Source organism: Corvus cornix, chromosome 21, assembly GCF_000738735.6.
Source record: "Corvus cornix cornix isolate S_Up_H32 chromosome 21, ASM73873v5, whole genome shotgun sequence".
In the NCBI taxonomy this organism is placed as follows: domain Eukaryota; kingdom Metazoa; phylum Chordata; class Aves; order Passeriformes; family Corvidae; genus Corvus; species Corvus cornix.
Window position 1 is genome coordinate 1,777,789 of NC_046350.1, and position 12,489 is coordinate 1,790,277.

At 44.8% G+C, this 12,489-nt stretch overlaps 3 protein-coding genes across 3 annotated transcripts; all 3 read right to left on the reverse strand.

The window, feature by feature from the left end:
- Positions 1–75: 75 nt before the first annotated feature.
- Positions 76–2,678, reverse strand: LOC104693244 (natriuretic peptides A). Its single transcript, XM_019289744.2, has 3 exons — positions 2,331–2,678; positions 542–827; positions 76–309 (listed from the first exon to the last, which is right to left on the reverse strand). Exons 1-3 carry the CDS (start codon positions 2,448–2,450, stop codon positions 293–295), a joined length of 423 nt encoding a protein of 140 aa, XP_019145289.1. The 5' UTR covers positions 2,451–2,678; the 3' UTR covers positions 76–292.
- Positions 2,679–6,546: 3,868 nt separating this feature from the next.
- On the reverse strand, positions 6,547–7,279 carry LOC120411101 (natriuretic peptides A-like). The gene is given in 2 exon segments (XM_039563860.1): positions 6,547–7,103; positions 7,197–7,279. Coding segments are annotated over 2 exon segments (537 nt in total). The 3' UTR covers positions 6,547–6,649.
- Positions 7,280–10,064: 2,785 nt separating this feature from the next.
- Positions 10,065–12,281, reverse strand: LOC120411100 (C-type natriuretic peptide 1-like). Its single transcript, XM_039563859.1, has 2 exons — positions 12,036–12,281; positions 10,065–11,125 (listed from the first exon to the last, which is right to left on the reverse strand). The coding sequence occupies exons 1-2, from the start codon at positions 12,126–12,128 to the stop codon at positions 10,820–10,822; spliced, it is 399 nt and encodes a 132-aa protein (XP_039419793.1). The 5' UTR covers positions 12,129–12,281; the 3' UTR covers positions 10,065–10,819.
- Positions 12,282–12,489: the final 208 nt, after the last annotated feature.

Below are 12,489 nucleotides of genomic sequence, written 5' to 3' on the forward strand. Positions count from 1 at the left end.
CAGAATACCAATAAAACTTAAGATTTTGACTTTAGGAAAATACAAGAAAATTTAATGCAACAGACAGGAGAGAGGTCCAGCACAGATGTCTAATGTGTTAGTTTTATTTAAAGATGGTCTTTCAGTGCTAGCGTAAGAAATGTTCTTTAAAAAACATCAAATAAATAAATAAATAAATAAATAAAAATAGGAATAACTTTCTGTGGAGGAACTTAGAAAGAATCTGGCTTTCATCTTGGGAGGAAGGGGTACTGTAAAGCATTCTTCAGAGCAGGAGATAGGGAGGTTGATCCTAATTTCTCCGGGAACCTGCAAGCCAAACATGAAATAAATGTTACTAGAATCTGTTTCTGTCTTGGTACGTGTCACCATTGTCAGTAGTGCTTTTAAAAAACTAGTACTACCTTAAATACTAGGCTTAAATTAATTCCATTCTCAGACTGTGTCTTCTTAAAGACTTAAATGAGAAGCTGCTCCTCCCCTATCCCATGGCATGGACGTGGTCTGTGCTATTCAGTGAAATGGCTTAGACAAGACTCACCGTTGCAACCCATCCCACTCAGGGAGCCGATCCGATCAATCCTCCTCCCAAAACAGCCAGAATCTCTCATCATCCTGGGCATCTGCAGCCCCCTCAGTCTCTTGAGGAAGGGGTCCCTGTAGGACAGAGGGGTGTTGGGTACAAGCCTGCGTTCAGCCTTCTGGTTGTCACTGTCATCGACGAGTTCCGACAGGATCTCCTCCTGGGTTTTGCGTTCTTGCAGGTCAGGATTGGACTCCAGGGCTTCGATCATTGCAAACTTATCCTCCAGTCTTTCCAGCAGAGCCTATAAGAGAAGGATTAAATTAATAAAACTCCTTGTTTTGTGGTCATTTGCTAACTCTTCCGGTCATTCTGTTCTGCATTCATTGATGGTCCCATAGGCCACTCTAGAGAGACTGACAGGTTGGATCCCAGCCTTACTAGTGGTCGTTGGGCTCTGTCCTCTGCATTATATCCCTGTTCACAGTAATTCCATCTATGGGAAGATATAGCTTCAGCTAGTGAACTGAATGAAGCTGCTTGCCACCATGTGTATCTTACTGGCAAGGTTAGAAGATACCTTGGCAGAGAAGAAAATGCAATATGTGGGTTGCACAGGGAGATACCACTCAGCCCACCAGTGGTACACAGTCTGAGAGAACCTCTAGCCACATAGCCCACTCCCACGTTCTCAGAAGTTGCTGCTTTGTCACCCCTGGCTATCTCAATGGACATCACTTGGAGAAGCTCTTGGTGTTTTCACTAATCTCTGCCCCAGGGGTTACAGGATTGCTGCTCCTTAAAGTAACTGAAAATACCTGTATGGTAAATTCACACCTGCTGTGTGATTACTTCCTGGGTACCATTTTTTTGTAATTTGTAAAGCTTTGTGTAACTGGGTTCAGATAACCTCCTCAAGGGCAGCTCAACCAATTAGAGGAATGTAATTGCCCATCTGTAGAATTTGAATAGAGAGGAATGAGCCTTATGGCTTGCCCGAGAGTGAAGGCATTTGGAAACCACTCTTTCCGGCTGCTGGAAACAGCCCAGAGGCGGTTTGATCTTCAACTGTCCTTACCAGCTCAGGGAGTTTGTTCTTAGGGCCCGAGAACAGCTTTGAGAAGCTGGTCACTGGTACCAGCCCAAGGAAAGGTTTGAGCTTTTAGATTCCATCAGAGTCTCAAGCTTGTACTGTGCTATAACAATGGATTTTCTCTATTATTCATTAAAATTCTTAGCTGGTAATTTTATAACTCTGGAAGCTTTTCTGGATGAGCCACACTAAATGATTGTTATTCTTCTAGTAATATTTCTAAAAGTTTGTCTTTGGTTGCTCCTCTTTACAGCCTCATTGTTCATCTGTATGCAACCAGATCTCTCAAATTCACAAAGCTAGAGCCATATGGCTGCCCTGCGTCACTATTCTGCCATTTAGTGGGATAGACAGGACCCCACATCAAAGTTTTCTATTTGTTCTCATGGAGCTACTCTGATGATTTTTTCCTTTCCTGGAACTTTGCTCCCAGGAAGATGTATCTTTGAAAGAAAAAGAACCAAAACCCCAAAGAAGACATCCTACAACATCAGTTTTGATTCCCACTACTGCCTAGGAGCTTCGGTAAACTCAACACGGGAGAATATTGCCCTACAGAGCTTCTCTGAACCCCTTTGAAGAGCTGAGGCTTTGTCCCCCAGCATGGATGGCTGATGTGGTTATTGGGGTCTGATCATGCAAAAGGAAGGCAAAGCATCACCTCACACTCTGCTAACCGCCCCAAAAGTTTAACCTTTTAAATGAGGTCCTCACCTCCATGCTGGCCAGTTCCTCGGCAGGGCTGAAGCTGTAGATAGGATTGGCACTGCTGGACTGGAGCTGGATGAGCAGCAGCAAGAGGAAGCCATAGAAAAATGAGCCCTTAGTGTCCATGGCGCCGATTTCACTGGGAATAGGGAAGTTCAAGCTGTTTCTTCTGAGATGTCCCTTCAAGTCTCTCTCTTCCTTCTCCTGTTGTCTCTCTTCTGAAGCTTGTCTTTTATACTCTTTGGGTGATCCCTGCTTCCTAGGTTATCAGTGGGTTTATCTTGGGCACATTCCAGTCCCACTGTAGGCATGCGGCTCTGTCAAGGGAAGATTCCCTTTATTAGCTGTCATTAGGCAGCAGCTGCTATTGCTGAGGAATGTATGTCACAAGTCAGTGATTTCATGTCACTCCCCCTCCTCTAGATACCAGGCGCTGTGATTACATAGTCCAGTTGGAAATTCTTAGCAATTCTCTTTCAAGAGACCCCTATGGTCAGATTTACAGAGATGGGAAACAATCCCGAAACTGCTCTAAACTTTGCTCAGTTAGATTTCCATAAGGAAATTGCCTTTTAGAGGGGAAACAACAGGCTTTCAGATGAGTATTTGGTGAAGAGTCAAGCATGAAGATAAATCGACTTTTAGGACACCTGAAGTATTGTGCACACTTTCCTTCTATATATGGAATATGCGCGGCCACCACATACCACAGACTGGGCTGAAAATCCCAGATTTGGGCCACTTCTCTTTTCCCATTACAATTGAAGGGATTTCACCACTGAGGCTTTGTGTGCTACCAACAAGAGCAGCACCTCGATCTGCACCTCAGTGCAGACTGACTGTGGGGACAGCGAGTGCCTCCAGCCCTCTGCGACAATCGGCTTCGGCACCACTGGAAAACACTAGTGTTTATTAACAGCCAAATGTTTAAATAGTGGGATTTCTTTAAGCATCGATGGTAAGGCTTGACCCTGCATCAATAAAATTTTAAAAACAGGCAGCCAGATTCAGCAAGAATCTTATTTTACTTTTATACAAGAAAGAAACTTGCTCGATGAGAACTTAAATAGATGGCTTTTGGTGTTATTCAGAAAGGTATCAGAATCTGTCCCAAAGGAAGAATGGATGAATTTGTGTGTATGTGTGTTTTGTGAGGAGTTAAAAATCTTTATATTTTATATATGTATATTAAAAACAAAAAGTATTTGTTTCTTTAAGTGCTAAATGTCATAAAATTAGCTAGAAACTGCCTATTCTTAAATGAGAAAATACAAAAGTACAGAATTGCTTCAAATTCCTCTTCCATTGGTGTCTTTGTGCATATAGTACAACTAAAAATTAATCTTTTTACAGAAATGCAAGAGAGTTCTAAATCATGAAGCAATGGCTTTTCTTGCATTTTCCTAATGTTTCTTGTTACTTTAAATTGAAACAGCAGCAAATGTATAAGTTGAATGTCAGTCTAGTAATAATTTGTTGACTCTTCATATGAACATAAATCTTGAAAGAATCTCCTGAGTACACTTTCAAAATAATAATAGAATGATAAAGTATTTCTCATGTCTTAAATGTCTAACATGATGTTTGTGTACAAACATGTGCACGTACTGTTCACATGATCAGCTACCAAAATTATACTAGAACGGACATTCTCAAGGTTGTGAAGTCACGCTCAAATGCTACTTTTTCCTAATATAGCCTGAAGTCAGCCCAACTCTGTGTATGTTCTGATGAAGCCCTTTATTATAAAAGCTCTCTCTATTTTTCTTCAATGCTTTATTTTTTCAGAACATGGAGGCAATACTAGTTTTTTCTATTACTGTGTGCTCCAACACTTTCTTATTTTGTGCTTTTAAAAAAGAACTAAGATCCTGACAGCTTCTTTTTTTTAATTAACACTTTATACTGCAGTGTCTGTATAATTAATTAATTAATTAGCAACAAGTATTCTCTTTCTGCTGCTCTTGGTGAGTGCATGCTTGTTTGTGCCAAGGTGTAACTTTGTTTTGTAAACTGCAAAAGTGGGAGAAGATAAACCAGAATTATTCATTAATTTTGAGTCTTCAATTTAAGATAATTAGAATCTGTTATTGTTGTGTTTTTTGTTTTTTTCCTTTCACATCCCCCCATGCACTAAGTATTCTCTAGTGCTCTCTCTGTACAAAAACATTTTGTAGCTTGCTCTGAGTTTTCCTTTGTGTCTGTTTTTTTTTGTACAGCAGCCGCTGGGGCACAAACCCAGCACCAAGAAATTGAGGGACACAATATTAATCTCAGATGTGAAATATTTTGCTTTGAGTGACCTGCCCCTGTGAAACAATCTAATTTTCCAGGATTTTAGTCATTAAGTCAGACCCTGAGATACTCCATTCTTTACTGGTTTGTTCCTTTTCATCTTCTGTGTTCCATGGCAGATAAATGAGATACCGCAGCATGACTTCAGCCTCAACAGTACTTTTCTAAGACAGGGAGCTTTTGTGCTCTATTTCATGTACAATGTAGTGAAGTGTAGAGATGGGATAAAATGGCTGCCTGTCACAGTAGCTGTTGTATTTTCACAGCCAAATTCTGCCCGCAATTATCCATCTTGCAGTTCTGCCAAAGCAAATGGGGTGTGAAGTGTCAGAACTCAGCTCATCATTGTTAAAGCTATAAAACTCGTTTGTTTATCTCAGTGTCATCACCCTGGTAAATTAATATGAACTTTAGGCTTTATAGCCCAGCAGTGGAGAGTCAAGATCTAGGCATTGCCCATGCTCAGCTGGGCATTTCCCTAGTAAAATGTCTGCCTTAACAGGGCAGCAGGTTCTTCTAAAAAGCTTACTGTGGATGGTTTTAGGGCTGGGAATCTGGCACATTTTCTCTGTACCCCAGGGTATGGGATGGGAGGTGTGAGGACATGAGGCTCCATTAGAGCAGCTCTGGTTGCTCAGATCAGAGAGGGAGAGTACCAAGGGTGCTGCTGGCAGCCTGTGCATGGATCCTGTGATGAGGAGGATGGACAGAGCTCAGCTGAGGTCACACTGCCCCTTCCCCAGCAAGATGATTCTATGTCCTTGTTTTCTATGTCCTTGTTTTCCAGCCCTGTAGGGCTAAGGACTGTAAACCTGGGGGCTGGTGCCATGTGGGTTCCATCTGCTGATGGATAGACCTGCCCTAAGTGCTGCCCTGACCTGCTGCACATCCTTCCAGTGATGTCCATTCTTCTACTGCCATTCCGCGCTGAAGAGTGTGAGCTGGTTGTACAGAATCTCCTGTCCTGAGGAAGAGGCTGGATTTGTATTTCTTTCATCTCCCAGTGACAAAACCTTTGACAAAACTATGCCACACCCCACCCTAGGTTCTCTTTCTCTCCACTTTAGTTAGATTGAGAAGGAAATGAAGAGATCAGGCCATCAGACAAAAATCAAAACAGAAATGTAAAAATGTCTGGAGTGGCCATACTGCCATTAAGTGGTGCCTCACTTTTTCCAAGGGGAGAAATCAATTTTCATCCTAAACACGGATTGTTTCTCCTCGTGATCGGGATATATTATCTCTGTGTTGCGGCTGCCCCTTCCTTTGCTGGACTTTCCAGGCTCAGTGCAGGCTACAGGGAGCCCCGGGCAGGCGGGGGGAGCCCGGCGGGGCCGGCGCTCGGCGTGCCGGGCCATTGGCGTCTGTCCCGGGTGCTGAAGCCCTTGCGGCCCTTCGCCTGCACCGGCAGCCACTGCCAGGTGTATTTTCAAAGCGATGGAGCCCCTCTGTCCTTAGAGGTCACCCCATGCCGGTCTGCCGTGCCAAGCCTGGCACTGATACCAGCGGCTTAGCCCATGGCACAGGGGCGTGTGTAGGACACTACCTGGAGTTAACCCCGAGCCCCAGTGCCCACCTCCGGGGAGGATTCTCTGGTAGCAGCAGTGAAGCCATCGGGAAAGGCATCCCCTGCCACGGTCCCAGAGCTGGCAGCGGTGCCTGGCAGTGCCACTTCAGTACAGCGTGGAGGGTTACTGACATAGTCGTGGAAGGATGCAACTACCATCCTTCCTGCTGCTGCGACCTTCCAGCAAAAGGCTTGTCCAGAACGGGTGGGATGTTCTGGCCAGGGTCAGGACCGAGCCCTTAGAGCAGAGGGAGAGGAGCGCTTTGGAGGGGATTTCTGTATCCTCTGACCATTTGCTAAACCGTGACCGAAAAAAAGCCCCACTCAAAAAAGGCAATGTAGGCTTTGTAAAAAGTTTATTGCTCCGTACCCCACTGCCGTGGCGTGTCCAAGTGCAGCCTGGTGGTGTGGCTGCTGAACACTGGCCTGGAGACTCAGGAAGCTCTTGCAGCCGGTCCCGGCTTCAGCTTCTCCATCTGCTCCAGAAACCTGTAAAAGAAGCGCAGAGAGCTGCGGGAGAAGCCGCTCCGAGGCTTTCAGCCGGGGACAGCGGCAGCTCCCGGCGGCTGCCCCGGCCTGCCCTGCTCCGGCATCTACGGGGTTTGTGTTGGTCGCATCCCAGCCCCGTCTGCTCACCGGTCCTCTCCATCTTCGTCCCAAAGCAGTAGGAAAAGTGCTTCCGTCTGAGGGAGGACAGGAGGCTCTTCCACTGGCTCTATCCCTCCGCCAGCTGAGGAGGTCTAGGGCCAGGACCGGAATCCCCGCCCGGCCGCTCTCCGCCCCTCGAGAGCTCCCACTCGGAGCCGCCGTCCTCGGCCCCGGCCACCGGCTCGTCTCCCGGGCTCGGTTCCCCTTCCCCTTCCCAGAGCTGCCAGGGAGTCCTGGAGAGGGGAGGAGAGGAGGGATAGGGAGCCCCGCTGCTGTCGCTTCGCCCCGGCGGGACGGGTGCGGGTGGCTGCCTTGGGAGTCCCGGCCCCGGTGTCTGCAGGAACCGCAGCTCAGCACTGAGCTCCTCACCGGCCGCCTGCTCCCCTGCCCACGGCATAACGAGCTGCAGCAGCGAGGCCACGCAGCAGAGAGCCGGGAGCTGCATCCTACCCCTATCCCTATCATCATCTTGATACTGTATTGCTTCCTTGCCATTGGATGCCCCTCCTTATATCCGCACTCTGCCCCCTGGAGGGAGCTCAGCTGCCTCCTGCGAGATCCCAGCAGGAGCCCAAGTGCTGCACTGTGCCCTCTAGCTTCGATAAGGAAACTGGTTGCAGCTGCCCCCACAGGTCATCCTCCAGGAGCTGGTGGTCTTCTGAGTGCAGCAATTGCTCCAGGGGGAGGGAACTGCCCTTAGTCATCTCCCCTCCTGGCAGCGCCTATTTTCCCAGTGATTTCCTCTCCCTCCGCTCTCCATCACTGTTAGGTTGAAGTTGATGCAGTAAAAGAACCTTGCACTTTCGGCCTGTTTGCTCTGTCTCAGACACACAGGAGCTGAGAGCTGGGTTGATTTGCCCTCCAAGGGGCTGAGGGATGGATCATTTCTCTGTCTGCAGCAGCTCTTTGGATAACAGCTTTTTCTTCTCTGTATACAAATTTTTGTGCTATGTGAGTAGACCGTGTCCTGAGACTTGGGTTTAGGAGATTTTCCTTCTTTGAAAGTTCCTCTGATAATGGTTCTCTGGTATTGTCACCAAACCCTTACCTTTGTAACCCTTCCTTCTGTAAGAGGCAGAACAGCAGATAGGGTCCTTTCTTTCATTCACTGCCTGGGTAACATTAAAGCAATTTCACTAAGCCTCTGCCTTCTGTCCTTTTGCTTAGAATTGAAGGAAACCAGCAATATCAACTGGTGTGGGACAGTGATTTTTGCATCCAGCTGTTTTAACAATTGGCAAGTGGGTTTGTTTAAAGCAACACAGCAAAGAAGAACCTGGCAGAGAAAGGGGATGTGTGTTTTAAAAGCATGGTACCTGAATGAAGGAAGATCATGTCAGGTGAGAGGGTTATTGTTGATAGAGAATGAAAGCAGGTCTGGGTGAGGATGTGCATTATCCTCAATTTTGTGTGTACTGGAGACAGATGGGAGTGGAAAGGGATAAAGCAGTGAGACTGAACAGGATCTGTGTGATGATCAAGGGGAATAAATACAACTGGGCCTCTGTTAATAAGCTAGCCAGAAGTGAGTCTTGGATGAGACCAAATCTTGATTGCTGCCTAACATCACTTAAAATCAGGTACCCAAAAAGCACACATATTTAAGAAAGATATCTGTATATTTCTTTCCATGTAGGAGTACTTTTATTGGAGGCTTTTCTCCTCAGCAACTTCTGTAACCCTGGTCTGTAAATTCACGCACTGCTGCTTGGCAAAGATGGAAATGGCACAGTTAGAGATAAGCTTCCCCCATCTGACTGGCATCCTCACTTCCAAGCTTAGCTTTGATTATTTAAATGCTAATAGAACTCAGCAAATTACCTAAAGTACAAACACACCTGGCTTCAGTCCTGAGGATCTAATTATAGAGCCTTTTATGTGAAATAAATTGTTCTTGCTTTCAGAAAAGTGCCTTTTTAAAATGTTCCCACAAAATGCCAGGTGATGGGATGGCACATTACCAGCTCGGCCTCTCTAATTGCAACTCTTATCTGTTTCTTATTCATCTTCTGTAGGATTCTGTTCACAAGTGCTCACAGCTCAGACTTCAACCTCCTCTGACCTCTGTTATTTTTCTGCAAATAAACTTCAGTAGCACTTGTCCTTCACTGGGTTTTCAGTGAAATTTCAACAGTAAAAAGCCTTTATGTCTGTGAGAACATCCCTGCCCTAGAGTTACTGGGAGCTGGGAACAAGTTTGAGACTCAGAATTATTAGAAAGGAGGCTGTTACCTTCCCATTAGCACCAGCTATCACAAGATACTGGCTCTACATTGTTTGACACCCTGATGTCCGTGGGCTGTGTGGATTAACCTTTCCACCACATGGGCTGCACCTTGGCCAGCCCCGGGGTAGCACACCTGAAGAGGGACTCTTAAGAAAGCTGGATGCTTACTGTTAAGCTCCCCCAAGCAGGGGGGAGCAGGTGTGCTTCGTCTTAGCCTAAGTAAATAGTTTGTGTTAAGCCATGTATAGACTAGCAATTGGTATAGAATTATGCTGGAATATGAAAGAATGACACAGTTTTCATTCTGAACTTTAATTCTTTATTTGATTGGTGGAAATCTTAATTTTCTTGTGATTTTTTTCTTAGGAAAGGCAATACAGAACGTAATAAATTCATTATGGACTAGTCCATCATTGGAGAACTTGTACTCAGGGCTGTCTATGTAAATGGCAACAAGTATCTTTTCAGGGCATTTTCACAGCTGCTGCTGCTTTGTTATTAAAGTTAACTTAAACAGATTAACTAGCAAACAACATAAGACCTAACCAAAAATGTTTAAAAAAGAAGCCTTCAGGATATGTTTTTCAGTTTTCTTCTCAGTGCTTTGAAATACCTGGATCTGCCTATGGAAGAGCAGGGTGCCTTTGAATTTCCTTCAAGGAAGGGTAGCATTGTTTTGGGGTTAGATTTGGGATTTTTTTTTTTGGTTGGGGGTTTTTTGTTTCTTTTTTTTTAATAAGATGAGGTATACTGCTAAGAAAAATTTGTTTTCCTCTGTCAGTGGCAGATCTAAACGCAGAGTCACTGCTTTCTGGTGATGTCTGCTAAGAGAGCTGCCCTTTGTTCAAACTGTGGGTCAGAGACTTGGGGCTTTGTATCTTGGTCTCTATTCACCAGACAGCAGCCCTCTGAAATGCTCCTGAATTCTAGTGTCTAACTGCAAACTAAGGCTCTATTTCAGGAATGAAATATGAACAAATCACGCAGCAAACCTTGAAGCAAATTCGTTACATTATGGAAAACAGTTTATTATCTGTGACATAATGAGACTTGTTTATTTATACATTCAGTAAACAAACAGTACAAATGTAGTTTTCTGTAATTAATTTTCAGATAGATGTTCACAAATAACTGATACGAACAGGCAGTACAGCAAAGGTGTGTTCTGTTGGCCAAGTATGTCAGGGGAGAGGTGGCTGCATTTGCTCAGTACATCATGTAGTAGATGGATTGGTGAGGTCAATATGAAAAAGAGCTGAATATCTCACTAAAAGGCAAGAGGTGCTTTGAAACCCCGAAGTCAGTCCTGTCAATAAAGAAGAGGAATAAGTAATAGAAAGAGAACTGTACAGGATTTCACACATGGAAGTTAACTGATTTCTTACTGTTCTAGTGGCAGATTTAGCTCCACTGTTCTGCTTAGAGTTTGTTCGGATTGAAACAAGTATCCCTGAGGAGCTGGTGAAAAACCTCTCTGGTCTTCTAAGACAAGATGAAATGCTTACAGCTGACTCAGAGAAAGGAGGAAAAGCAGGTAAAGCAGAGGTGTGGCATTCACAGGTTTTAAGTCTCTATCTGAAGACAGTGACTTCTGAGGAAAGTGAAATAGTAAACTGTGTTTGTGATAGGAGGGTAAAAGTTACTTTAAGGCACCATTTCCTTGAAGTTGAATTAACTCTGCTCTTTTGCATATTTCTGCAAGTTATATATGAATACACAGACCAGCAGCCTCTGTCTTTCTCTTACCATAGCGAAGAGTCAGCATCCCAGTCCACTCAGTGACCCAATTCTGTCTAGCCTGACACCAAAACAGCCCCTGGAGAGGCCTTTTTTGCTTCTGCCTTGGTATCTACGGGATAAACTCAGGAGGTCGCTGAAGAATCTCCGGATTGCACCATCACCCATGGACATGCTCTCGGGCTGGTCCCTGGTGTTTTGGATCCACTGGAGTTCAGTGTCTTGCTGATCAAAGACACCTGCTGGGATCAGGTCATCTTGCTCATGGTCCCTCTCTTCTGAGACCGGGGGATGCTCCAGGTCCTCATCTAACAATTTGGACAGACTCTGGAAAAAGGGAAGAGTAGAAGGCAGAAAGGGAATAGAGGAGAAGGAGGGATTTTGGAAACTCTCATTATTTCCATATAAGCCATACTCAGTGCTGAGTTTGAGGACATATGTCTGAGCTGCCAGACTGCCAGTTAAGTCTTTCCTGGAACTGGGCATATGGGATAAATGATGAAAAAATTGAAAAAGGCCTAAAAAATTGTGAATAAAGAACAAGAAAAAAATAGTTGATATCCAAGAGAATTAATGCAATGGCAGGAGACATGCTGAAATTGGTTCTGAAGGATTATGTTAGACATTTCTTTACGCACTGGGAGGTTACTTGATATGTGGCAATGCCAGCTCCCTAGTGCAGTAAATGAAATGTGTTTTATAATGACCTGGAATTCCTGCACAAACAAATACACATAGGTACACATACACACTTTCTCTTTTCTTATATTCTACACCTGGTAGTCATAAGCAGGGGCTGCATTGCAGCACAACTGAGCTGAGGAGGAGATCCTGCATTTATTTTTCAGCTAAAACCAGGGGCTTCAGGGAGGAGCATGCAGGTGACTGCTCTAGGGTTTTAGATCACAGTCCTTCCAGAATAATTTCTTTTACTCCAAAAGCTTATTGCTTCACTCAGTCACAGGATGACCCTAAATGTACAATCCCCTAACTGAAACCACAGGAAAACCCCCCAAACATTTTCCTTTCAGTTACCTCATGTGATTAGAAATTAAAATCCAGTGATCAATGACTTTAGCTTCCTCCGTTTAATAAATCTGTGTTTGCCCATCTCAGCATTCCTGCTGTTATGATGTCTCTTTAAGCTGGGGTTGGAAGAAACAGAGCTCATATGACGTGTCTAAATCCTAAAGAAGCATCAGCTTCTTTCAGCTCTATTGAGCAGCCAGTCACTTACCTGTAAGCTGGAAATGGATCTGGCCTCTGCCTGGTTTTGACTGACAATGAGCAGCAGAAGGAATCCAGGGCAAAAAAGGAGTTTCAGATTCATGTTTGGTGTCTCTGATTCCTCTACCCTTAAGTCTCTCCAGTTCAATGTTGCTCTGTGTCTCCAGCTATCAGCATTTATATCCTCCTCCAACCCCTCCCAAGTCTACCTTTTGAGTTCCTGCTAGTGCAAGGATTGGTTTGAGGTTTTGATGTGTTTTCATCGACCTAGGAGGAGGAGGAGGTGGAGGAGGAGGAGGGAGGAAATAGTTCTCTTTCCTAATGGTGAATTAAAGGAGTATTTTCCACTTAGGCAATGCAGCATCATTCTTCTGTCTTGGTGCCACTGATGTACATGAGTGAGAACAGCTCAGTGTTGCTTGGGCTGACCGCTAAACCTTTCTTTTTCATCCAGAGAAAAATAA